This window comes from Castor canadensis, chromosome 11, assembly GCF_047511655.1.
Source record: "Castor canadensis chromosome 11, mCasCan1.hap1v2, whole genome shotgun sequence".
In the NCBI taxonomy this organism is placed as follows: domain Eukaryota; kingdom Metazoa; phylum Chordata; class Mammalia; order Rodentia; family Castoridae; genus Castor; species Castor canadensis.
In genome coordinates this window covers 114,448,642-114,475,665 of record NC_133396.1, presented here as the reverse complement: position 1 = coordinate 114,475,665, position 27,024 = coordinate 114,448,642, and the positions used below count along the sequence as shown (strand labels likewise).

Here is a 27,024-nt window from a genome sequence, read left to right as displayed (position 1 = left end):
TTCAATACTCAGCACTGAAAACAAACCTGAGAATTTAGTTATATGGAGTTTGTATTGCCTAAGCCTAAGGAACATACAGAAGATAATCTTTCAGACGTATTAAAACTAGGGCTTTATACAGTCAAACAGTTAAAAGTCAAACTAATACTTAACAGTAGATTGTTCTAAGAAGATCCTTTTTCATTTGTGAAAAGCTGTGTGTGTGTGTGTGTATGTGTGTGTGTGTATGTGTGTAGTGTTGGGGATCAAACCCAGGACCGTGTGTCCATGTGTGTGTGTGTCCATGTGTGTGTGTGTCATGCTGGGGATCAAACCCAGGACTGGGGATCAAACCCAGGACCGTGTGTGTGTGTGTCATGCTGGGGATCAAAGCCAGGACTCTGTGTGTGTGTGTGTGTGTGTGTGTGTGTGTCATGCTGGGGATCAAACCCAGGACCGTGTGTGTGTGTGTGTGTGTGTGTGTGTGTGTGTGTGTGTGTGTGTGTATGTCTGTCATGCTGGGGATCAAACCCAGGACCGTGTGTGTGTGTGTGTGTGTATGTGTGTGTCTGTCATGCTGGGGATCAAACCCAGGACCGTGTGTGTGTGTGTGTGTGTGTGTGTGTGTGTGTGTCTGTCATGCTGGGGATCAAAGCCAGGACCGTGTGTGTGTGTGTGTGTGTGTGTGTGTGTGTGTGTGTGTGTGTGTGTGTGTGTGTGTGTGTGTGTGTCATGCTGGGGATCAAACCCAGGGCCTTGCTCATGCCAAGCTAGGCAAGCACTCTGCCACTGAGCTATACTCCCAGCTCCAAAAAATAAACTTTATGAGTAATAACAATTTTCTTTTCTGACCTAGAGTTCACAGATACACTGAAATGTCAACATTTTAAAAAAAATGAAAGACGGTGAACATGGTGGGTGTATTTGTATTCACATATGAAACCTGTTCAATCTGTTCTATGAAGAAGAGAGCGATGAAGGTGAAAGGTAGAGGGTATGAATCTAATTAAGATATATTGTAAGCACATATGTAAATGTCACAAGGATCCCACTCAACAACTATAAAACGTTACTAAACAAATCTTTTTTTAAAAAAAGAAGAAAGACTTACCACTTTAGTTTTGTTTATTGAAACATCCCACTTGGTAACTACTGATTGCAAGGCCTGCTGGGCTTCAAGAAAGCCAAACCAGCGTTTTACATGAACTGGAATTTTATTCTGTTTCAATTGTTCCTGCCATGCAGCATTTCCTATTAGCAAACATAATTTTAAAGCCATTCAACAAATCTGCATATCAAAAATCAAAGTTCCAGTAATGGCTAATTTGAATAAACAAGATTAGCTTAAAGTTGTTGCTAATACATTAACATATCTCACGTAAGATCCCATCACAATAAAAAAAAAGAAAAGAAAAAAGAAAAGCAGCTAAAAACTCAATATATTTTAAGAGGAGTTGTTGATACCTTTTAGGGCGGCCCAAACACATAAATCAGCTATGGTCAAGGAATTTCCAACTAAATATGTTCTCAGAGACAGGCAATGATTAAGCTCGTTGATTGCAGAAGTAAACAAATTACATGAAGACAATTTTGTGGCACTGAACTCCAACCAGTGATCAACCTGTGAACACACACAGATAGGAAAGAAATGAATTCCAGTATTTAGACAGTTAGAAAAATGCTAGTTAACTAGAAACAACACACTCTTGGTTTCCTCAGCTAGGCTCATTCTTCTATCTCAAGTCACAGAATGTATCACATGTGGATTCGATTCTGGTTGCCTGTCTAAAATGGCACTTAAACACATGCCATACTTGGTTGTTATTTTCCTAAGCTTTTTCTCTCTTTTTTGTAAGTACATGAAGGGGCACTTAGGAAAGAATAGAAAAATAAATACTTGAGAATTGATAGATAGCAGACATAACCAACCTCAACTAACCAAAAAGGTAGAACCAAGTCAAAAAGATTAACCCACTTGAAGAAAATTTAAAAGTAATTCGTTTAAAAACATTCAATGTATTTTCAATTTTATGAGACTTGCAAAAACTGAAGCAGAATACAAACAGGAGAAAAAACAGCACCTATATAAAGTTTATCTACTAAACTGGAAATGATGTTGTGGACCTGTAATCCCAGCATTTAGGCGGCTTACTGCAGAAGAATCAAGAATTCAAGGCCAGTCTATCTATTATTGTTGTGATTAATTAAATCAAGTATTTATACTGAAAAGAAAATGAGATCCAAACTATAGCCTACCCTGGGGCTGGTGGAATGGCTCTAGTGGTAGAGCGCCTGCCTAGCAAGTGTGAGACCCTGAGTTCAAACCCCAGTACCAAAAAAAAAAATGTAAACCATGCTATCCTAGGCAAATTTCTTAATGTTTCTAGGTCTGCTGCCTTGTCTATAAAGTATAAAAGTTGGATGAAATGATCTATACAGTCCCATCCAACTATGAAATTCTAGGAATTTAGGAAAATGAAGATAGCACTAAGATGCCCCAAAAGTACAGCTGGTTTGAAAATAAACACCTAAATTTAACTGCTATTAAAGAAAAAGAAGAATTTTTTGGTTTTCTGGCACTGCTGGGGATTGAACCCAGGTCTTGAACATGCTAGAAAAGTGTTCTACCACTGAGCAAAACTCTCAGCTCTGAGAATTTTTTTCTGAAAATAAAAACACAACAAACATTCCTTAACTTAGTCTATAATTAACACTCTCTTACTATGGTTCCCAAAAGACGAGAAGCATAAACCAAACCAAAACACCAAACAAAACATGCACAAGGGAATAAATGGTCATTGTTTACCTCAGTATGTTCCATCAGGTTAGCGCCATACAGCTCAGCTGTAGTTGCAACTCTAGCCAAGTAGCGAAGTATGGAATTTATATCTGCAAATACCACATTTCTAGAATACAAGCATGAGGTAAAATATTACATTTGCTCTAGCAAATCTGTAAGACACAAGACTCATAAAGAAATGGAAAATGGAGCCAGGCATCAGTGGCTCATGCTTGTAATCCTAGCTACTCAGGAGGCAGAGATCAGGAGGATCGATGTTTGAAGCCAGCCTGGGCAAATAGTTCAAGAGACCCTGTCTCAAAAAAACCCTTCACAAAAAAATAGGGATGGTGGAGTGGCTCAAAGTGAAGGCCATGAGTTCAAGTCTCTGTACAGCAAAAGAAATGCGAAATGGAAAACCTAATGTATTTGCCATGTTCTTTTCTACTACAGTTCAAAACAGATCTGCTAATTTGTTTAGAAATATCCAGTTAAATCCAATCCACTACACTTCAGAGCAGTCGTTCTGTATGATGCCTCACCCTTTTCGTCACTGTTTTTTTTGGCAGTACTATGCCTGCACTCAGGGCATCAAGCTTGCTGGGCAGGTGCTCCACCAGTGAGCCACTCCGACAGCCCATTTTTGGGTTGGGTATTTTTGAGATAGGTTCTTTGGAACAATTTTGGGGGGGTTGGCTTCAAACTGCAATCCTTCTGATCTCTGCTTCACTAACAGCTAGGATTACAGGTGTGAGCCACTGGCAACAGCTTCACCTTTTTAACTTTAGCCTTTAATATGTCTGTTCAGTATTGAAAATATAATTGGGATATGGAGAAAAGCAGTGATTTAAAATAAAGGCAAAGAAGCCAAGGATATGCTGTCATAAGGAAGCTGGTTTTACCAATTTTCCAGTAAACAAGGTAGACCAAAACCCCTTCTCAGCCAGGTGCAGTGGCATGCTCAGCTACTCTGCAGGCTGAGGCAAGAGGAATGCTTGTGTTCAGGAGTTCAAGGCCAACTTGGGCAACACAGCCAAATCTCGTCTCGAAAAAAAAGAAAAAGAAAACAAACAAAAAAACCCCATCACATTTGTTTGGTAAAAATTATTGTTTGTTATAGCCAGGCATGGTGGTGCCTGCTTATAATTCTAGTACTTGGGAGGCTGAGACAGGAGGATCTTAAGTTCAAGGTCAGCCTGAGCTACAACAGAGGGGCACCCTGTCTCTAAATAAATAAATAAATAGGTAACTTTTTGAAAAACACAAAACCATAAAGAAAAAGAGGATTTAAAAAAAGAGATAATATGGCTGGAGACATGGCTCAAGAGGTAGAATGCCTGCCAAAAAGTATAAAGTCCTGAGCTCAAACCCAAGTACCATCTCCCTCCCCCCCAAAAAAGAAAGATAGTAACAATAAGATCTCAGAAGCTTTAAAACAACTGGAAGTCAGCAGACCTGAAAAACATGGAATCTTAAATGGACAAGTTGTAAACTGATCCAATTTAAATTTTAGAAATGGAACCAGGTATCTCTGAATGCCAGAAGAAACTGGGGATTGGTTTAAAGTAGGTTTCAGAACCATTAACAAATACAAATACTCTCAAACCCTATTCTACTAGTCAATCCCTCTTATCCAACCCTGGCAAAAACTGGAAGTTTATTCTCTAAAGAGTAAAATACAGGGTCTTCTCTGGATAATCTCATTAGCCCATAGAGGAAAACACTAAGAATACTGAAGCATTTGGGGATACTTCAGTATCCCCAAATGAACAGCTTGGCTAGAAAATTCAGAGTTGGTCAGAAACCCTGAGTTCAGAAATTGTCATTAACTTTAGTCTCCTCCTTTAAATCCAAATCCAAAAAAAACTTCAAGGGCCACCTGGTATTTGAAGAAAGCCTTTAACTTTAAACACAGAGACCAGGGTCTGGGGGCATGGCTCAAGTAGTAGAATGCCTGCCTAGCAAATGTGAAGCTCTGAATTCTGACACCAGCATCACCAAAAAAAAGGTAAAGACAGTGGCCAAAATTGCAAACAGGGCTAGAAGTATAGCTCAGTAGTGGCATATGCAAACCTGAGGCCCTGGGTTCAATCTCTAGCATCATTAAAAATTTTTTCAGCTGGGCATCAGTGGTGCACACTATTTGGGAGGCTGAAAGCAGGAGGATCACAGTTCAAGGTCAGTCTGGGCAAACAGTTTGCAATACTCCATCTCCCAAAATAACCAGAGGAAAACAGACTAGAGGCATGGCTCAAGGAGTAAAGCAACTGCTTTGCAATCATGAAGCCCAGAGTTCAAACTCTAGTCCCACCAAAAAAGAAAAGAACAGGGTATCGTAAGAGTACTCAGAATTTAAAACAAAACTCTCAAAGGCATGAGAATGATTAGTTCAAGGCTATCCTGGGCTGTATAATGATACCCCGTCTAAAAAAATAAAGTCTCAAATACTAAATACATAACAGCAGAAATGAAAATTTTAATTAGAAAAATAAGATGATACAGTTGAGAAAAATCTCTAGAAGATAAAGAAAATGGAGGTAACAATTTAAGAAAATAAAAGGACTTATGTGAACATCCTCATAAAACACAGAGAATGGACAAGTAAAAATTTTCAAATTAAGGTTGTGGGAGGTAGCTCAGTGGTAGACCCTTGGTTCTATCCCCAGCACTGCAAGAAAAGTTTTTTCAAATCAAGGAAAAAATGATTTTCCAAACCAGAAGGATTTCCAATAATCTACCTTGAAAGAAACAATCAAATGCCCAATAGAACATATTAAAAGTAAAATCAGACTAAAGTATATCATTGTGGATTTTCAGAGTACTGAATCCTAAGGAAAGATTACTTCTGTTTTTAAATTATATTTATATTCTTAAATATATTATCAGAAATTCTTCATTAAGTCTCTTTTTTTCATAATGCCAACATTCTATGATATGGACATATTTATTTCCATTATTGTTCATTTAAATATTTCTAATTTTCCATCAGAATAATCACTGCAGAATTATTGTATAATCATTCTGTAACTGTTAAAATCGTAAAAGCCTTACTTAAGAGCTGGGTGTGGTGATGTATCCTGTAATACCAGCACTCAGGAGGCTGAGGCAGGAGGATCCTGAGTTTTAGACCTGCTTGGGTGACATAATAAGACCTTTTCTCAAAAATAAATACATAAATAAATCTTTCTGTACATTTCCAACTGCATTCTAAGAATCATGAATAGAACCAGATAGCTAGGAAATAAACATAAATCTCTGGGTTCTGTTCTTTTAGAATGATGATGCAGCATTTTTCATTCTAGGAACAATCTACCAAATTAGCAAGTAAAGTAAGTACACAATATTTAATGATGAATATTTTTTAAATGTTGCTCAGTACTGAAAACAGATATAAAAACACTTACTCAGAAACACGAAGAAGATTCTCCTTCCCTTCTTCAACAGAAATGCTGACATCACCTTTCACATGTTCTACTGCCAGCAAAGCTTCTAAAAATGAAAGGATGAAAAGATTGATTTCTCTTTAAAAACAATGTAGCATTTATAACTTGAATCATAAAGCAGTAAGGATGAGTCAACAAACAAGTAATAAGTACTGCAAGGATTGAACTTTTTTCCCAATAGTCTGTAGCCTATAATTCTACAGAAAGTCTAGTGTTTTGTCATACAGAAATACCAAATCAGAATCCATCATTAGCATAGTCCAACTGCTTTTGTGGTGTGGAGGAGCCAGTCCAACTGTTTCTGAACATACTCAGCTTCCAGTTAGTGACATAAAATTCTTTCCTACCTCAGAAGACAGGAAGAAATTAGAATAGTGTCTTGTATAAAAGCCAACAGTATCTGACTGAATACTATGTGGTAGGTACTATGGTAAATGCTTTACAGTTACTACAAGTTTTAATCTCTGTAGTAGTAACCTTAAGAGGTAGATTCCTTTATTTCCATTTACAAAGAAGAAACTCAGGCCTGGAGAGGTAAAATAGTCAGCCTAATATCCTTGGCTAAAATACAGGGCAGTCAGTATTTGAGTGAAGGTTTAAGGTGGTCTAGACCTTGGATTCTAAAACACCATGTAAATACATAATATGTACTTCTCAATATATAATAAAGTTTACTAAATTGATTCACTAATCCTTTGTCCCATAATTTGGGTAAGGACAATCAGGACTCTGATATTCATTTCTATGCACTACGCTCCATTAAAAACAGGCCCTGTCAGGTAAAGTACAAAATAATCCAAGAAATTGCAAATTTGGCTATCAAGGTAAATGAGATAAAATTCAGCATAGCCACAGAGCAGAATTCCATCCAGCAAATAAAAGGAATAGATACTCAAGATGGATGACTCTCCAAAGCACTATGCTAGGTAGAAAAGGATATTTATAAGATGATTCACTGTATATGAAATCCTAGAAAGAGCAAAACAAGGTGATAAGAAACAGACCAGGGGCTACCAGGTGCCACGACAGGCAGAGGAATGACTACAAAGGGACATAAAGGAATTTTTCTGAAGTAATTCAGATATTCTGACTTTTATTGTGGTGGTTTACACACTATATATACATATATAACTCTCTTTATATTTGTCATTCAGTTTGTACACTTAAAATTGGTGAACTCAGATTACATGCAAGTTTTAAGTCAAAACTACTTTAAAAAAACAAAATTTTAAATGGAAAATGATACAACATATTGAATATAGTTTGCTATGAATTTTTAAGTGGGAAAAAGAGAAAGCTCTTCTCACGGTAAAAGGCAAAATGACACACGTCAAAGAAATTGTAGATTTGGAAGGTCACCATTTGACAACCATTATTATAATGGAGTTAAGCAGGAAGCACCAATGGATACTGAAACCAATGGGTAAAGGGTTGATGAAAAGAGAATGTTTGCATGGTCCCAACGTTCTATTAAACTACCTGTTAATTGAAAGGAAAAACTCTTCAGCAGACAGAAAAAGCTAGCAGATACCACCCTGAGCAATCAAGATCAGAATCATTAGCAACGGGAAAGCTAAACTCATGCATCAATTGATAGGCCACAATGAAGAATGAGGAACCACATCTGAAATATATAGACTCTCCATGTTATTCCTGCCAAAGACACAATAGCCTGTATTTAGCCACACGGAAATATCAGACAACCTGATTAAAGGAGATTCTTCAAGTAAGAGGCTCATAATCCTCAGAGGTCAAAGCAATGAAAGTCAAGGGAAGACTAATAAACCATTTCAGATTGAAAGAAACTAAGGAAATGTGACAATGACATGCAAAAAATGGTCGTAGACTCTGGTCCCTGCCTATGGTGGGGACAAACAGAAGAATAACTGGGTCTGTGTATTAGGTGTTAAAAATGTGCATCCTATTTTGATGGTTGTGTGAGATCAGGTACAGAGACTGCTTGCTCGTGGGAAAGGTTACATGGACGTATTCTGGGGTGCTGAAGCATCATATCTGCAGTATGCTCTCAGGTAGTGGGGGGAGTTCTCCATTCTTGCATCATTTTTTGAGTCTAAAATTACTTTTAACATTTAAAAATTACATACTCATGTACATAATGTAGGGAAGTTGCAGAAATGCAACCCATTTTTTCTAAATATTTTATCTAATTTTATTATTTAAAATGTACCTGATTTGAGAAACTGAAAAAAATTAAAAATCCAAAAGGAGGGGGAGGAGCAGCCAGAAAAGTAACATACTCTAAAATGGCCTATAGTTCAAAATGACAAATTTCTTTAAGACTCTTCCAGGATACTGGTAAAATGTGGTTCTGTAGGCTATAATTTATTATGGAAACAGATCTATTACCTTCAGAGTGATTTTCTAAGTAACTTAAGTGAAAACTACAGCAATTTGTTGAACATCTAACATGTGTCAGGAACATGTCTTATTCTAGTAATCAACACTATATGAAAGATATTGCTAGCAGAATCGCTCAAGTGGTAGAGTACCTGCCTAGCAAAGGTGAAGCCCTGAGTTCAAACCCCAGTACCACAAAAATAAAAAACAAACAACAACACTATATGGAAGATATTATTCCACCTTTCCCTGTGTGTATGGTGCTAGGACTCAAATGCAGGCAGGGCGTAGTGCATGCTAGGCAAGTGTTGTACCAGAGTCACACCCCACCCCCCCCAAATTCCACCTTTCCTGAGCAAGGAAACTGTGAAACAACAAGGAACTTGTCAAAGTTCCACAACTAATAATTAGCAGCCAAACTGAGCTCAGGCTTCCTAGAACCAAATGTCATTGCTCTCAACCATGAGGCCACATCATTTAGCGCCTTTCCGGCCCAAGAATCAAATCCATTTCTTTTAAAGTTCACTGATTCATTGTGAGTTTAACCCATTATTACTGGAACCAATATGCTAAAATGTTATCACTTTTGAACATTTCAAATGGCTATTGTGTTTTCAGCGCTGAGGGTGTAGCTCAGTGGCAGGGTGCCTGTCCAGCACGCACAAGGACGTGGGTTCTGTATCAGCATCACCAAAAAAACCACAAACCAAAGTGCTGTTTGTTTAAAACAGATTCTGACCACCAAAGTTGAGAACATAATGAGTAATTTTATCAATCCCACAAGGCCACTTGTATTTTAGGGTCTGGGCTTCTTGAACATTACAAAGCACATATGTATTAGCAAATACGCGATCAATAAAGTACTTAAATTTTTTTGTGCAATTTCCCAAAGTAATAAAAAAGTAAAAATTCTAAGCTATCTATCCACTTTGCAAAAGCGATTCCAAAAGGAATAAGACGTATCAGGAAGGTGGCAGATGTGACGCTGACTCTGCCACTTGCTACATCCACAGCGTGTGTAGTAAATCAACCCCATCAAGGTTCCCGCAATTACTCCACCACCTTTAATTAAAAATCAGTGCAACCTCAGTTAAAATTTGTAATGTTAATATGACCATCTACCTTTCTCCCTACGAACTCGACGAAACGTTAAGGAAAAGTAGGGTCAAGTGAATTCAGGATCTCTTCTGAGAGATAGGAACGGGAAGGGAGATAAGATAAAGAGAGCTGGTAGGAAAAAAATGGTAAAATGGTGGGGGGTGGGGAGCGACAATAATGGTATTTTAAGTTTTTAAATATTATTTCTAAAGGTAGCTCTCCGTCTCCGGAGGAAACCACTTCAAAAACGCCGAGGAAAACTGGCGGAGAGTCATCCCGCCGAGCCAAGCAGGTCGGCTAAGCCTCGTGTCTTCCAGCCGGGCTCGCCCCGCGCCTCCTCCGCGCCCGGGAAAACCGACCTCGGGAACGATCCCCCGAAAGGCCAGACCCGATCCACCAGACCGCGACCGCCAATGCGGCAAGCACCGGCTCAGCGACATTCCCTACCCCGCACCCCCCCTCCCCACTCCACCCCACCGGCTGATGCAACCCACACAGGTCGGCGGCCTCGGCGCCCCCTTACCCAGCGGAGGGTCTCCTGAATTCACGGTGAGACAGAGCGCCGCCATGTCCACTGCTCTGCAGAGCTACCTGTCGTGCCTCCTGCCCCGCACACTAACCACGGTGACCGACGAAAGAAAATGCAACGTGTGCGCGTGCCCGACGCCACCGCAGCCTCCGCCCCGCCTCCCGTACCGCGACCACTGGCGTCGCCGCGCACGATGTAATGCGTCATCACGGCGCGCCGTCTCCGTCGGGCCTCGGACACGCCCCTTAGCCCTCTGGGATGTGGACTTAGGTGACGTTCCACCGCTGCTGTCGGAAAGAGTCTTGTGTGGTTTTTTTGCTCAGTTAAAAAAAATACTATTTTTTATAGACATACCTCACATGCCAGCAGCATGAACTAGAAGCATACAAATTACACGGAAATAATCCACGCAGTCTATGCTCTGAATAGAATGGTGCTCCTATTTGGGTGACAAAAGTGAAGTGGTGATCAAATGTTGAAATGCCCATTTATAAGCTGGCCATGAGGGCTGTTAGCATAAGAGTGGCAGTTGCCACGATACAGAAGCTGGGGTGTGAGTGAGGACGTCATGAACATTTGTTTCTACACTCAGTTGTCCTCACCAGAGTCGGACGGCCGTGGACAGCAGGGGACGCTGCAGGCGGTCCTGCCTGTGGCATTGCCCATCTTGATTCTCCGTAGACTCAAAGTATACAACTGGTCCTCCTTCTTATGGTTACATAGCATCTACTGAGGTCAGCAGGATCCCTAGTAAGAGCATGGATGGAGAACACATAAACGTGTAACTTTGCCAGGATCTGTGTCTTTTTGAGCCTGTAGTTACTTTTGCTACTTTTGACCTTGTGTGATGCTCTAGTCCAGATTTCTGCTATAGACTTAGAGCCATATAAAAGAAGAGCTTGGTAGACAGGGATTGGTGACTTCTAGGGGTTTGGGAGAGTTCAGGTGACAGCTCTTCGTGAGTTAGGAACCAGGCAAGGTAGAGTCCCAGTATTCAGTCACCCACTTCTCTGTAAATAACCCTTACTGAAACTTGTCTGTACTCATTCAAGCTGGACTTGAGTCAATTTTTGGCTGTCTACAATCATCCCAGTTTAAGGCACATGACTCTTCAGGCCTCCCCAGGAAATTCACACAACACCTGAACTGTAACAAATATTTAAAATCAGGAGCACACTACCAGTTTTGTGTTTTTATGTAGTTTTTACATGCATGGCAACAATTAGCCAGCTTTTAATACACCGTGTCAGTATTAGGTGACATTAGGTATGAATATGGTTACATGGTAACATGCAACACATGCATACAGTTGTAGAGACAGGAAAGCTGTCTTGTGTTTGCAAGTGTGTATGTGTTTTCTGGTGGGACTGGGGTTTGAACTCAGGGCTTCACACTTGCAAAGTAGGCACTCTACCTCTTGAGCAACTCTTCCAGCCTGTGTTTTTTGTCTTTTTTCTTTCATTTTTTTTTCTTCTGGGGGAATTTGAACTCAGGACCTCACGCTTGCTGAGCAAGTTGCAAACACTTGAGCCATACTCCATAGCGAGAGCCTGTCTGAAAAAAAAAATCTTCAGGGCTAGTGATGTAGCTCAGTGGTAGTGCATGATGCCTAGCATGTGCAAGGCTCTGGGTTCAATCACCCAAGCACCACACACACAATTGGTTCTTTGCGATTAAGTTTATATATTATTATTATTATTGGTCTCCTTATTTCAATAGGTGATTTGTTTTCAGTAGGAAAATAGAAATTCAAATTAAGTCGTTTCATGTCTATTGCTGTTAACAAACCACCCTAAATTTAGTAGCCTAAATGCAACAACTATTTTTTATATCTCATGTTTTTGTGGGCTAGGTATTTGTGTGATCCTTGGCTGGGTAACCAATATATGCCCCATGTGGCATCAAACTAATAACACCAACAATATCTTGGTGCTTTTTAACTGAAGGCCAAGGTTGTTTAAGGTACAAAAAGACTTCACTCAGCTGGTGCCTCGGGTGGGGCTAATGGAAGCCTGGGCTCAGCTGGGCCCCTCCCCCTTCATGTTTTCTTGGGGCCTTTCCCTTTGTTCTCTCCAGTAAGGTAGACTTACCTGCTGGCTGGCTTCTCTGTGAATGGAAACTTCAAGGTATCTCCTGAGCTGGTACTGGAAGTCATACAGCATTACTTCATCAACTCCACTGGTTACCAGTGAGTCACAGGGCCCTCTCATTTTTAGGAGAGGGGACTATACTATTAAATAAAATTTATTGGAAGACATTGTTTCCGACTGAGCTTCTGAACTAGGATGGTAGATTACAGAATTGCTACCTACTATCTAACAGGGAGGAAACGTGCAGTTGCTGACACTTCTTGTTGCACACAGAAAAATATATTGGGTATAGAAATTCAGTTGCAAAAATGAGTACTGACTTTTTGGTTAAGATGGCTCCTCATCTGGCTCTTTGATCTTGATTGTAGCTGATTTGGTTTATGGGGTGGGGAGAGCCTGACTGAGGGCATACTCCAAACTCTTGGTATTAACTGGCTCATGGTTATAAGAGTAGTCTTCTTGGTGTGCTATCTTCTCTAAAACAGCTTTAAATGTTTGCATACAGCTATCTATTGAGCATTATATGGTCTCCTTTGGCTATAAAGATAAAAACTCAAAGAAATGGTAACTGAGAGTAGCACTTGTACCCAGATGGCGAGACCCCAAAAGACCGCTCAGGAGTCCGAAGTCGCATGCAAAAACAAAGAGCCTTTATTCCGGCTTAAGCTCGGGCTCTCCGACATCACCGACACAGCGGATATGCACAGAGAGCCCCGAGCCTCACCCCGGCAGGGTTTTTATTGGGGAAGGGCAGGAGGCAGGACTTCTCATTCTAGGGGTAAACAGATTGGATGTTATTCAAGTAAGGGGGTCTTGGCATATTGGAATTGGTTTTTACTCCATTGTGTCTTGGTCATCAGGAGTGTGGCCAGAGTTATTCCTTTTTTTGGTCACCTTGGGCAAAGGCCTGCTTTGCTCAATTATGATTGGATCAGGGCTGAGGTGGTGCATTCCAGAGGAGGGTTCATGCCTGGGTTATGGTGCATTCCAGGAGAGTGGTTGTGCTCAGGTCAGTGCTAAGGAACAAAGGAGCCTGAGCCTGAAATGACGATGTCCCTGTTATTTTTTAAACGGGGCCCCACATCTGTTATTTTTTTCCTAGTTGGGGCCCAACACACTGATACCCTAAGTTTAGATGAAAATCTGACCAAAGGAGGGACTTACTAAATAAAAATTACAGGAGCCCAAAATAGATAAGGCTAAAAATCAAAATGGAGTCACTTATGCAGAAGCTGCATATTACAAGGTGAAATTAAGCAGTTTATCTGACCATCTGAGAAATCAGAATTATTTAGTAGCCAAGTTTCCCAAACAGGTCACTTTTCAATTGATATGCTAGTAAAGTTCCCTGTTTTAATTCCTTTTTTTTTTTCAGACATGATCTTGATAGTAGTTCAGGCTGACCTCCAATTTACAATCCTCCTGCTTCAGTGCTAGGATTTCAGGTATGTGCCACCATGCCCAGTGTTCTTCAGTTTAATTTTCACACAAAGAAAGTAACTTGAAATAACCTGATGATAATCAGTTATTTTCCTCTTGTTCTGTCTTCCGGTTCCATCTTACAAAGGAAGCTGCTTTGAGGCCACCATATACTCTGTTGTTAGGCTCAGTTGCCTGCCCTCATCCTGTCTGCAGGATGTACTTTTGCTTGTGCATTGGTACTTGACTGCTTGGTCGAGCAGCTCACCCTGAGTTTCCTTTGAGGGTATAATTTGCTTTGTACTCTTGCTTTCTCTATAATAAATCTTGCTCTATTAAAATCTCTCTGTATGTCTACCCCTGACTTCTTTGACAAGACCAAGAACCTATTTATCTTCAATGACTATTCTATAATCAACAATATTCAAATACGGGCATGAAACTAAAAAAGAAAAAAATAATGTTTGCTGCTGGTTTCTTAGAGATAATCACTACACATTTCAGGAAAATTGTTCTATTCTTAAGTTTATAGGATTTTTTTAAAACAGAATTTTATTAAAAGACAAGAATGAAAAACAATCAAGAATGGGTGTTAGAATTTCTTTTGAGATTCAGACAACATATTTAATCCTTATTATTACATACATAAACAGGAGATACAGGGGTGAAAGACAAAGTCTCTGCCCTTAAGAGCCTACAATCTTGTAGGTAAAAGAGACAGATAAGTTACAGTTGCTCTGAAGACTGGGGATATAGCTCAGTGGTACAACACTTGCTTAGCATACACAAAGCTCTAGGTTTAATCTCCAACCCTGAAAAAAATTGATCTGTAGTGAGATATATGATGCAGCAACAGAAATCAACTCATCTTAAGGCCATTTTGAAAGTGAGAGTAAAAATAACGGAAGTGTGTAGAAAGCACAAAGGTAACTCAGCAGATGCATCCGTGGTGAGTGGGAGATGGGAGAAGAAAGTGGTAGCAGGAGAGCTTCTGATAAGAGGTGGCAGTTTTAGGGGCTGGAAAAAAGTGGCCAAAGAAGAATGTGAGCTAATTTCCGGAGTCATGAAGATGCATTTAGGAAACTGATCAATCATTATTGCTAGAATATAAAGCATTTTGGAAATGAGAGATTAAAAGGCTGGAAACTGCCACTGAATTGTTCGCTTTAAAAAAAAAAAGACTGAGCAAAAAAGGATGGAAGGAAGGCAGAGATGTAAGGAGCTAGATTTTATTCTGGGATAAAAATTTAACATTTGTACTGCTCAAGATTTGGTACTTCTCACTGCTCTACCAAAATCCCAAAGACAGGGGTTAGTTGAAGAAACAGGGTTATTCAAGGCCAGCCCGAGGAAAATGCAGGTGAGCTGTCTGCCTCAAATCTCCATCCTGGAGGGCTCAGAGAGTGCTAAGAAGATAGTTTATGTGACATAAGGTTAGAGTGAAACAATTTGGTATGTGTGTGTGTGAGTCCCCAGGCTAGGAGGGGTCTTTCTCTTTAGAAAAGATTTGGGAAAGGACTAGGAAAAGGTAGGCAAAAGTACATAAAAGAGTAAGAGAAAGACTGGGAGACAAAGTAATCCCCAATTCATCACTGCACATCCTAGTTTTCCTTGTCCAAAATAACTTAGTGAGTCTGTTGTTTACACTTTGCTATACTCTCACATTGAAAGTATAAGCATGCTTTCTGCCTGCACTGCTATCAAGTCAGTGAAGGGTTTTAAGCAGTGAGGAGTATGCTTACAACTGAATCTTACAAAAATCACTTTGGCAGTAGTATAGAGGATGGCTTGGAGTGGGCAAAACTGCTGGTAGGTCAAACTGAGAGAAGATAAAAGCCAAGGCAGTGGAATAAGCATTGAGAAAAGAGAATGGTTTCAGGACACACTTGGAAGGTGAAATCAGTAGTGACAATAGATGCTGGGGAGGAAACAGTGAGAACAAGCACGCCAAGGCTTGTTCGATTTCAGGTTGAGTGAGTGGGAGGATGCTTATGCCATTATCTACAAGGGAAAGACAAGAAGGAAAACAGGTTTGATGCCAGACTGACTTTTTGAGATGCTTATATCTAGGTGAAAATCTCCTGTACTGGATGCACAAAGTCAGGTGAGATGGCTTGCTGAAGGTGTGAGTGGTTGTTAAAACTGGTAACAAAAACCAAGAGAGGATATAGGGCTGTGCTGTACAATACAGTAGATACTAATTACATGTGGGAGTTAAAAAATTTTTTTGAGACAGAGATCAAGCTATGTTTCTTAGGCTAGACACAAACTCCTGGGCTCAAGTGATCCTCCTGCCTCATCCTCCTAAGTAGCTGGCACTACAGGCTTGTGCCACCACACCTACCTCATTTAAATTTTTTTCCTAACAGCTTCATTGAGATATAATCCATACACCATACAATATACCTATTTAATGTATACAATTCAGAGTTGTTCAATCATCACAATCAATTTTAGGACATTTTATTACCTCCAAAAGAAACTCTGCACCAATTTCCATTAACTTTAACGTTTATTTATTTATTCATTTATTCATTCATTCATTCATTTATTTTGTGGTGCTAGGGTTCAAACCTAGGGCTTTTCCCATACTAGGCAAGTACTTTACCACTGACTTAACCATCCCAACCCTTACAATAGTTTAAGGCTATAGAGAACTGGGTGTTCCCTTCCTCCCCAATATCATTTTATTGTTATTATTTTTTTAATTATAGAGATTTTTTTAAAGAAGAGTTAGCTCACCCCAACTTTGCAATACTTTTTCTTGTTCATTTGACTTCAGCCACTATGGCTTCCTTTCTGTTTTTTCTTTTCTCAGAGATATGCTCACTGTTTTACTGGAAACAGCTCTAGCATGAGGTTAGCCCAACTCTTTTCTTTCTGTTTTTAGCTCAGACATCACCTCTGCAGAGAAGACATTCCTAGTTTATCCAAAGGAAATCCTCTTCGGCAATCCAACTCCACCCCAGTAGCTTTCTAGCTCATCTTCTTAATTGATTTTCTTTGGAGGACTTACTGCAATCTGAAATAAGTTACTAATTTATTGTCTGTCTTGCTTCACAAGAACATGAAGTCAATAAAAGAACAGACTTATGGTCAGTGTTACATCCACTGTTGAATGGTCAACATCTGTATTCAGTGCCTAACATATAGCAGGTGCTCAATAAACATTTGTGAACGAATGAATGGAGGCCAAGGTGAGAAAAGACATAATGTTCTAGGGGAACTGCAAATGGCTGAGCACAGCTGCAGACAGTAATCGAAGTCAGTGCTGAAGAAGAAGCTATGACATTAACAGCCTCATATACCATCATATGGAACTTTTGTGAAGGTGAAAGCAAGCTACAAAAGATCTTCAGTAAGGGAGATATGATTTAAAAAAATCTCTGGACACAATGTGAAGATGTGCAGAGGAATTACAGTGCAGGTAGAGATTAGTGAGGGAGACCCTGCAGTGACCTAAGGAAGCAATAATGGAGCATGAAGGTGTAAATGAACATAGAGGCAAGAGGAATGGAGAGAGGATATAGACTCCCAGATATCTCACTTGAATAAGTCTGGTTTTCATAAAGAAGCTTGCAGAAAAGATCTTTTTTTGGCGGTACTGAGGTTTGAACTCAGCCTACACCTTGAGCTGTGCTGCCAGACCTTTTCTTGTGATGGGTGTTTTCGAGATAGGGTCTTGTGAACTATCTTCCCGGGCTAGCTTTGAACTATGATCCTTCTGATCTCTAGCTCTGCTTTCTGATTAGCTAGAATTATAGGCGTGAGCCACCAGCACCTGGTAAAAATATCTTTTAAGTTATTTTAAAGTTTTTTGGTGCACAAGACTGAGTTCAAATCCCATTAGAGGAAAATTTTGTTTTTTGCTTTTTAAAAGACAAGGTCTTAGTATGTAGTTTAGGCTAGTCTCAAATTCACAATTCTCCTGCCTCAGCCTCCTGAGGGCTGGGATCACAGGCATATGCCACCACACCTAACTTTTTTCAGTACTGGATATTGAGCCCGGGGCCTTGTGCATGCTAGACAAGCATTCTACCACTTGAGCTATGCCCTCAGCCCTTTTGTTTTTAAGCCACACTGTGACTTTTGCCTGGGATGGCCTCAAATTCTTGATCCTCCTTTTTCTGCTTCGAATAGCTGGGATAATAGGCATGCACCATGATGCCCTGTGTGGATAGATGTTTTAAAAATTAGATTTATTCCACTGTTCATAGAGAACCCCATTTCTGGAAGGAAGGAAGTAGTGATTTCCAAACTTCACCAATTCCCAGTTATGTAAAATAATTTCAGGCAGTGTGGGTGATATTGAAGGACTGTTTAGAAATAATTCAGGTCTGGAGGCATGGTTTGAGTGGTAGAGTGCCTGCCTAACAAGCATGAAGCCCTACTATTGCAAAATAGTAGTAGTAGTAGGAATAATAATAATACAAAAATATCTGTAAGGCATCAGAATAGACTTTTGTGCCATGTGCCAGTGGCTCATGCCTGCAAACCTAGCTACATGGGAGGATGAGATCAGGAAGATCTCATATAAAGGCTAGCTCAGGCAATTACTTCTCAAGACCATATCCCCAAAAATAATCAGAGTAAAATGAACTAGAGCTGTGGCTCAAGCAGTAGAGCCTGCTTTGCAAATGTGTAGCCCTGCCTAAATTCAAACCCAGTCCTACAAACAAACAAAGCTAGGCTTTGGGGTATAGAGATCTAGAGTTTGAGAGTCCTAACATAGACATGCATTTTGGAATTCTGGCCAAAAGGCTTTACATGAAGCCATAGGGATAGATTAGATAATCTGGTGAAAAACAGGGGGCTTAGAACAGAATCTTGGTGAAGAGTGACAATTTGAGGAAAATAAAACAAAGAGAAAACAAGAAAAAGGACTGAGGAGGAGCAGCTAGAAAGGAGAAAAAGAAAATCAGGACAGAGGAGAGTTACAAGAGGGAGCGGTCAACAATGTCAAAGACAGATACCTGTTCTTGCTAACTATCACAACCCTGTAAAATAAAACCATGTTACCCTATCAAGTAAGCCCTACACTATTTTTATTTATTTATTTATTTTGCTGTGTAGCTCAGGCTTGCTTCAATCTCTGGCTTCTCTTGCCTTAGTCTCCAGAGTAGCTGGGATAACACATGTGTTCCACCACACCCAGCTAGAGTAATCTTAAAACCTACAGAATCAGACTTGCTAGGACAGATCCTGTGAGTCTACATTTAGAAAACTCTTCCCAGGTGATTGTGCTGTGCAGTTGGATTTGGGAACTACTTTTTCCTTTTGACGTTTGTGTCAGGGGAGGATTAAATCCAGGCCCTCATACATGTTAAGCACATGTTCTATCACTGACCTTTTCCCTCAGTGGGCTTGGGAACGATGAACATAAACCATTTGGTTGATCCTAAAACCAGAAATTTAACTAAAGGAATGGATAGAGACCCCAAAAAGTAAAAATCTAGGCCTAATCCCAGAGTGTGGAAGGACATGCTATACTCTCTCCCTAGAAGGAATTAAAGGTGGTTATCCAACTTTCCAGGTGAGCCTTATGATAACACCATTAGAATAAGTTAACTCCCATACTTTAAAAAAACCTAGTAAATAACCCAAAGAGCTAAGATTAAGTAATTTAAAGAAACTTTTCCCATAAATGTATCAACACACACAATAACATTATATGCCTTCATAATTGGAGTCGGAGCACTTTAAAAATTTCTGTGAAAAACAAGAGTGAAATTCTGGAACAACTTAAGATTCTGTGCCCTAAAAAAATCTGGTTTAAAGATGGGAATGTTGATTACATAAATTTTGTAGACAGAACCAAACCTTTTTTCTTTTTTCCATTTCTTCACATAAAATAAGAAAAGAAATATAAAAAAAACTGAGTTTATAAATTCTCCAGATGTCAAAACTGGTCTAAGATTAAATTCTTTTTCCTGAGACAGAATCGCCCTGAACAGCCCCGGCTGGTTGGAACTCATGATCCTCCTACCTCTCTCGTAGCTGGGATCACAGGTGTGTGCCACCAGGCCCAGCAACCCCCTCCCTTTTTTTTTTTTTTAAAACAGGAAAAAGAACACAAAATTTATTACATGCCCAAGGCATGAGTAAGCTAAATTCTTTATGCTACTCTCTATTTTTCAGTAATTAATACAAATCCTGATCAACAATGAATGAACGTAGTGCTCTAATTCCACCCAATCAGTTTTTAAATGTATTATTTTGAGAACCAGGTCCTGCTGGCTTTCCTTTAAGGAACAAGTGCATTTTTAACAGACTCCGGAACTCGGCTTGCATAGTAGTCGTAATTCCTCAGTGTAGCCAGGACGCCCGCAGAGTTCATATGCTTCACTTCCTTATTGTACCTAAGGGCATTCCCATGGATATCTGTTAACTTGCCTACAGGAAAAATAGCCAAAAAAAAGGTTAGCGGATCATTGGATCATCATATTTTTATTGGACATTTTTTTGGGAGTGAGGGTACGGGGATTGAACCTAGGACCTGGCAAATTCTAAGCACATGTTCTAGCTCCAAGTTACCACCCCAAGTCCATTCAGTTATTTTAAAATGACTTTTGCTTCCCTAATAGTAGCCAATAAATCCTGGATAAAATAGTAAGTGACCATGAAAGTAAAGTTTTAATTCACTTGAAATTTAAGACTATAAGAGCAATTTTACCCCAGTATCATGAAAAAAAGAGCAATTTTAACTCAAAGGACAAAAATTATTTTTTTCTGATTAAAATTAATTTCATTTGCATTTTCAATGTGCACTTCTTTCTTTTATCTTGGTGTTGAGGATCGAGCCCAGGGCCTCATGCATGCTAAGCACAAGTCCTACCATGGAGCTCAAGTTGTATTTCTTAGTATCAATTAATTTTTCTACTAAGGTGATTATTTTTCTTATTATTACACTCCATCACCCTATTCACATTTTCAATGTTTTCCTCAGCTTACTATTTAATAGTAACAGTTTTATATGTGTTTAAGTAAAGGATGTTTATGAAAGTATTCAACTGTAGTTTTATTTCATGTCCTAATAAGGATCAATCATGATGAAGTACAGTTCAACCTCCTTATCATGTAGCAGGTTAATAAGCTACTGAAGGACAAATGATAGGGAAAAATCTTATTTATTGCCATTTAAAAAAGTCTGGCTGGGGCATGGCTCAAGTGATATAGCACTTGCCTAGCAAGCACAAGGTCCTGAATTCAAACCCCAGTATGGGATTTAAAAACATTTGATAGGGTTCCCCGCTCCTTCCTCCCTTCCTCCCACTCTTCCTTCCTTCCATGTTAGATACTGAATGCTTGCATGTGTTAGGCAAGTGCTACACTGAGCTACACCTCCAGTCTCCAACAGGGATTTTTAAAAGGCACTTCTTACTAAGAGTGGGTATATAGTGGTGTCTATTTGAATCTGAAAAAAATCCTTACTATGTACATATCTGTAATACATTTTCAGCCAGATTTTACGAACATTTATAATTCTATGATCTACAGCACTGGTACTGAGAGATTCACCAGTAATGGCTTAAAAGAGAGTAAGTAAGGTGATACCAGTGATAGCAAACATTTTACCTTTCAAGGAAACAAAACTCTTAAAGAATTAAAAGGGTTAAATTAACCATATGCAGACCAAAGTTCCAAAAAGAGACTATAAACTAAAGAAAAACAAATAAGCTGAAAATCTACTTACTCATCTGTGAAATGAAGGGTTTGGACTGGACTCTAAGTATCCCTGTAGCTTTTATGTCCTAAGAATCTCGGTAATGAGTATTGAAATATGATGTATTAGCATAATATAAAAGCTACAATTCTCCAAAATAAATGAACTAACCTCCCACAGCATGTAAGATAACTTCTGGGGCACAAGTATCCCATTTTTTACATCCAGGACTTGCAAATATATAAGCAGAGGCTTTGCCTTCAATCAGCTGAATAATCTGTAAGATTAAAAATAATAATTATCCTTCAACATGAAATGAATGTAGTACAAATAAGAAAAACTGATTGCTCCTAGCAAGGATATTTCACAAATTTCTCTGTCAGATTTAGTTTAAAGCCTTTAGCAGGTTAAACGAGACCAGTATTATGAAGAAATACAATAGATGCGTAATAACATATGGTGACCAGAAGGGGGAAAGAGAAATCAAATAATCAACAATGAGGATATCTGAACATCCTCACATTCTGAGTTAGAGAAAATAAAGCTTTTTTCAAAGTTATGTTTTCGAAACGGACATTCCCTACTTAATAAGTATAATATAAAAATAGGGAATGCTTCATAAATTTTCATGTCATCCTTGTGTAGGAGCCATGCCAATCTTCTCTGTATTGTTTGAATTTTAGGGTAGGTGCTGCCGAAGAGAGCATGGGTATTTTTTTATTTCTTACTAATATAGAACAATGCAGATTTTTAAACTTCTAAAACATCGACCATTATTAAATAAAGGATAGAGAAATATCAAGCAGCACAGTAATATACAAGTTCCTAACAGATGTGCCATGCTGACTAATCTAGCATTTTCTTTCATCAGTCTTTAGAATCATATCTATTGCTGGTTCCACTGCCAAAATATGAACTTTTAGGTAGACATCCTAGTATTTCCTGTAATACGCACATGCAACTGAGGTCACTGACAAAACCTAAATGACTAAATAGCACGTTGCTATCAAGTTTCATTACTCAATTGACCTTTTTTAGGTTATACTGTAAAATAATTATTACTAAAAACTTCAGACTTCAAATATTAAGAGTCCAGACTAAGAGAATAAGGAAAACCTCAGTGAACATAAAATAACCATTATGTCTTTCAGTACTACTAAATGAATACCTTCAGAATTTCAAGCTTGCTTTTGAGTAAAAGGTTTTTCTCTCATCAAACAAATGTGGCAGTCTTATATTGAGTATTAAGAAGAATGCCAGGTATTTTTTTTTTATGGGAAAGGGGCTGTAGATCCCATTAAGTTCTCAAAGGGGGTCTTAATGTAAAAAGTTAAGAACTTCCCAGCCAGGTTTATTTCAGAGGAGAAAAGTGGAGGTTTGCAAAACAAGGAATTACTATTTCTTAGGAGAATGGTGCCCTTGGAAATAAGAGATGGTTTTTCTGATTACAAAAGGTAGGGGCAAAGAGAAATCACACCTGTCACAATTTATATTTTAGTGAACGCCAGGAATATAATTTCACTTTTAAATGTCTTTTTTTTGGTTGGGGGTGATGGTGGTGGCTCAAGTGGTAGAGTGCTTGCATAGGCCTTGAATTCAGACTCCAGTATTGCTGGGGCTGTCAAAATGACTCAAGTGGCAAAGCACCTGCCTAGCAGGCTCGAGGCCCTGAGTTCAACCACCAAAACAAAAACACAATGATGCGAAATAAAGTTTTACCTTTCACTTTATCTTTTTTTTTTTTTTTTTTTTTGTGGTGCTAACGATGGAACCTAGAGCCTTGTACATGCTAGGAAAGTACTCTTCCACTGGGGTATGTTCCCAGTCCTATTTTTTTTTGAGATAGGAATGTAGTTCAGGCTGGCCTGGAATTTGGTATGTAGCTCAGGCTGGGTTCAAACTTGCAATTCTTCCACCTAAGCCCCCCAACTGCTGAAAATATAAGCATGTACCACTATGTCCAGTATCTGTTCTAGATTTTTTTCAGAAGAATTATACCAATTTTTCATTTTTACCAGTAAAGGCCTTTAGAAAAAACAACCTAAAAATGTTAGTATCACTTGTAAAGCATGGATGGAAAGAAATGAATTTTATCCAGTTCTATAAATATCATTTGTCTTGCCTGTGCTAGGCACACAAATGTGAAGTGAGCATGTACCAGAAACTACACACAGTTCATAGCTGAAGAATGAGTTGAGGTGTAGAAGATGAGGCTTGGGCCCAGGCTATAGGAAGCTTCATGTTCTACACTAACAGGCTTGGATTTTAAATTGTTGGGATGGAGAGTCATCCAAGGATTTGGGACAGAGAAGTTTTTCTTCTTTTTCTTCCCCCCGCCCCTACTCAGTGCTAGAGTTTGAACTCAGAGCCTTGAGCTTACTAGGCAGGCACTCTACCACTTTAGCCACACTGCCAGCCTTTTTTGCTTTGTTATTTTTTGAATAGGGTCTCACTTTTATGCCCAGGCTGGCCTGGACTACGATCCTCCTATTTACACTTTCCATGTAGCTGGGATGACAGGTGCTTGTCACCCTATGCAGCTTATAAGAAGAGATGAAGTCTTGATAACTATTTGCCCTGCCTGGCCTCAGTCCTTGATCCTCCCCATCTCTGGCTCTCAAGTAGCTAGTATTATAGGCATGAGCCACCATGTCTGGCTGAAGTTTTGCATTTTTAATTGATCTAGGGGCATTTGTGAAGACTGGAATGAATAGAGAAACTTTGGAAGCTAAGGTAGAAGTCTAAGTGGGGGATGAGGACAAGTCTCAACTACAGTTCTGGCAGAGTTAAGATGGACAACAGGAGACATTAGAGACGAATAAGGGTCAGATCATTGATAGGGTGTGAGAAAGGAAGGAGTCTGGGATGACTTTCAGGTGTGTGGCTGGAGCAATCAGGAAAATGGTGGTGACATCAACCACTCAGCAAACAGGGAGATGAACACATCTGGGGGTGGGTAGAGAGAGGACGAGCTGACATCAAACATGCTGCATCTGAGATACCTGAGGGATGTCATCATGATGACACCCAGGGGACAATCAGATGAGAAGAGGTCAGGGGAAGGGGGGTAGTTCAAAATGTGTCCTACTTCGCAATTCTCTCATGAGACTGGAAGCCTGGATGAAAGAATGAGAGAAGCAGCCTAGAAGAGTGCAGGCTGGCCATGCTGAGAATCTGTAGAAGGGTCTAGAAAATAACCCAGGAGGGCTCTTGGGAACTACGGTCACTGGCAAGAAGCAGGGGCTGTTACCTCAGCTAGAAAAGACTTGAATCTTAAACTGTCTTTTTGCCATGCTGGGGCTCAAATCCAGGGCCTCAGGCATGCTAAGCACACCTCTATAACTAAGCTACACCCCCAACCTCTTGGACCTTAAATTTCTGTTTAAAATTTAAATGTTGCTGAAATGTGCTTTTAGTGATAAATTATAATCTTCAATTCCTTCTCATATTTATTCACATTTTTTAGTGCTCTACCACTTGAGCCATGCCCCCAGCCGTATTTTGCGTTTTTAAAAAGTTCAGAATTTCCTTCAATGACTCAGTCACATTTCAGAGCAGATGACAGGCCACCTTCATACCTTATTTCCTGCTCCTCCCACTCGTAGCACATCATCAGGGCTCATAGCAGAAATACAGTCTGTGACCAACTTGTTGCTATGGGATCTCGTAGTTGTGATAATGTGCTTCCCAGCAGGGGCTTCTTTCAGCTGAAACCCAAAGGCACCTAAACCCAAAACTCCCCAGATTGTTCTTCCCAATACGGCTTCTGGTCCTGCCTAGGTAAAAACAAGTGACAAAATAACAAAGCTTATAATCACTGTGAAAAAGATGTGAGCCATAAATGGAATATTTAGTAACAGTCATATTGAGTCAGAGTATTTTGAATATATTTACTTATAAAAATAAAAGCATGATAATGTGATAAAATATAAAAATAGTATCATTGACAAAGAACTTTTCCTAATAGAATCAGCTGATTATTCTCATTATTGCTTTGGTTAATAGTTTCAAAGGTGCGTGAAAAAACTCTTGAGTCCTCAGCAAAGGAAACAGCATATGCTGATTACTGTTTTGTTCTGAATCATGCAATGATCTGTTTGTTATTTTAAAAACAGCCATTTTCAAATGACACTGAAGTGTCTAGGATATGAAACACTACGTACTGATTACTACTTTCTGTTGCTCTGGTTATATGGGAGATAGGATCTCAAGAACTTTTTGCCTGGGCTGGCCTGGAATCGCAATCCTCTGAGCTTAGCCTTCCAAGTAGCCAGGTGTGAGCCACCAGTGCCAGGTTAATGCAAACTTAGAATCTGTATTTTCCTTTGCAGAGCTCAAAGAATTTTTAACCATACTATCAAGCTATACATTCCATGTAGAACAACAGAACCTGTATTTCAAGTAAAGTAAAACTGATGAATAAAGCGATTAGCTCAAAGTATTCAAAATATGATATTAACGTAGCACACATAGACATTATAAGTCAGGCATATATTTTACTCAACACCCAAACATGCACCAGGCATCATACTAAATGCTTTTTACATGTATTATCTCATTCAATCCTCAAAGCAACCCCAGGAAGTAGGTATTATTACCCTCATTTTAAAGCTGGGAAAAATGAGATTTGGAATTATTAAATAAACTGACCAAGGACTCTCGGAAATTCATAACCAAACCCAGCTCATCTACGTTCAAAGCTGTCATTCTTTTTTTTTAAATGAGGTCTTGGGGGGATGGAGTCTTGGGGCTCAAGTGATAGAGTGCCTGCCTAGCAAGCACAAAGTCCTGAGTTCAAACCCCAGTACCACTAAAAAAAAAAAAAAAAAAAAAAAGAGAGAAGTCTCACTATGATGCCCAGGCTGGCCTCCCAAGTAGCTGTAAGTACAGGTGTGTACCACCATGCCCATCAAAGCTGCTATTCTTCATCACTAAATTAGGCTCCCTGAGTTTACTTGTCAAATGTTTTTAAACATCATCTTATTTTTCTTAACATACTGGGTTCTGTGAGAGTGAAATAAGCTCCTGTTACAGATTGGGCTCTCTGGGAAGCAGACTCTGAGACAGGAGATTGGCTGGTAAGGAGAATGCTGTGAAATCAACACCTGTCTGTAGAAAAAAGCAGGTGTGGGCAGAGGGGGAAAATGAGCCCGGATGCAGTCCCCAAGAGCTGCAGCTGACCATGTGGAGAGCTCTAGAGCTAGAACGGCCCAACCTGGGATGAAACAGCAGGCTTTTATACTCGGGTGATTACTGGCATTGGAAACGGACTGCACTGGGAAGGGCTGTGACCTTGGTGAAGCGACTGTTGAAGGGGCTGACCGTCAAGTGCTTTCTACAGTGGAGCAACAAAGAGATCAAACACAAGTACCAGTGTGTCAGCATCCTCCCTCAGTTTCCTTTTGATTATACACTATAAGAGAGGCTTGCAGTCTGGAAAGCACACATGGTCTACAGCACCAGCTCTAGGTGCTCATCAGGCTTAAGCTTGGTTCCTGAGACTGATTCCATGCTCCAAAGAAATCTACTCAACTCTGGGTTATTGTGAAAAACAGAGGAAAGTATACTAAACAGGGGATACAAGTATTCTGGTCTCTAAAAAGTCATACTGCTGGGAGTGGTGGTGGTACACGAGTGTAATCCTAGCACTGAGGAGACCAGACACA

At 39.6% G+C, this 27,024-nt stretch overlaps 2 protein-coding genes and 1 non-coding gene across 8 annotated transcripts in view; all 3 read right to left on the bottom strand.

Moving 5' to 3' along the window:
- The window catches only part of Eprs1 (glutamyl-prolyl-tRNA synthetase 1), a 67,421-nt gene extending 57,068 nt beyond the window's left edge, over positions 1-10,353 (bottom strand). For 2 of the 3 annotated variants that reach the window (XM_074048290.1, XM_074048292.1), the window contains exons 1-5: positions 10,181-10,353; positions 6,163-6,247; positions 2,786-2,885; positions 1,444-1,600; positions 1,091-1,230 (exon numbers count right to left, since the gene is read on the bottom strand). In XM_074048290.1, the coding sequence (XP_073904391.1) occupies positions 1,091-1,230; positions 1,444-1,600; positions 2,786-2,885; positions 6,163-6,247; positions 10,181-10,226 (528 nt within the window). In that variant the 5' untranslated portion in view covers positions 10,227-10,353. The remainder of the gene's footprint in view (positions 1-1,090; positions 1,231-1,443; positions 1,601-2,785; positions 2,886-6,162; positions 6,248-10,180) is intronic. The other variant, XM_074048291.1, reaches the window with a different exon arrangement.
- A 5,841-nt stretch (positions 10,354-16,194) lies between these two features.
- Positions 16,195-27,024, bottom strand: part of Bpnt1 (3'(2'), 5'-bisphosphate nucleotidase 1) — a 29,080-nt gene continuing 18,250 nt past the window's right edge. For all 4 annotated transcript variants that reach the window (XM_020157733.2, XM_020157735.2, XM_020157736.2 and 1 more), the window contains 3 exons: positions 24,937-25,134; positions 21,530-21,635; positions 16,195-20,088 (listed from right to left, as the gene is read on the bottom strand). In XM_020157733.2, coding sequence (XP_020013322.1) covers positions 19,940-20,088; positions 21,530-21,635; positions 24,937-25,134 — 453 coding nt within the window. In that variant the 3' untranslated portion in view covers positions 16,195-19,939. The remainder of the gene's footprint in view (positions 20,089-21,529; positions 21,636-24,936; positions 25,135-27,024) is intronic.
- On the bottom strand, positions 21,959-22,065 carry LOC141414291 (U6 spliceosomal RNA). Its single transcript, XR_012439352.1, has one exon. It is a non-coding gene; the product is annotated as a U6 spliceosomal RNA (small nuclear RNA).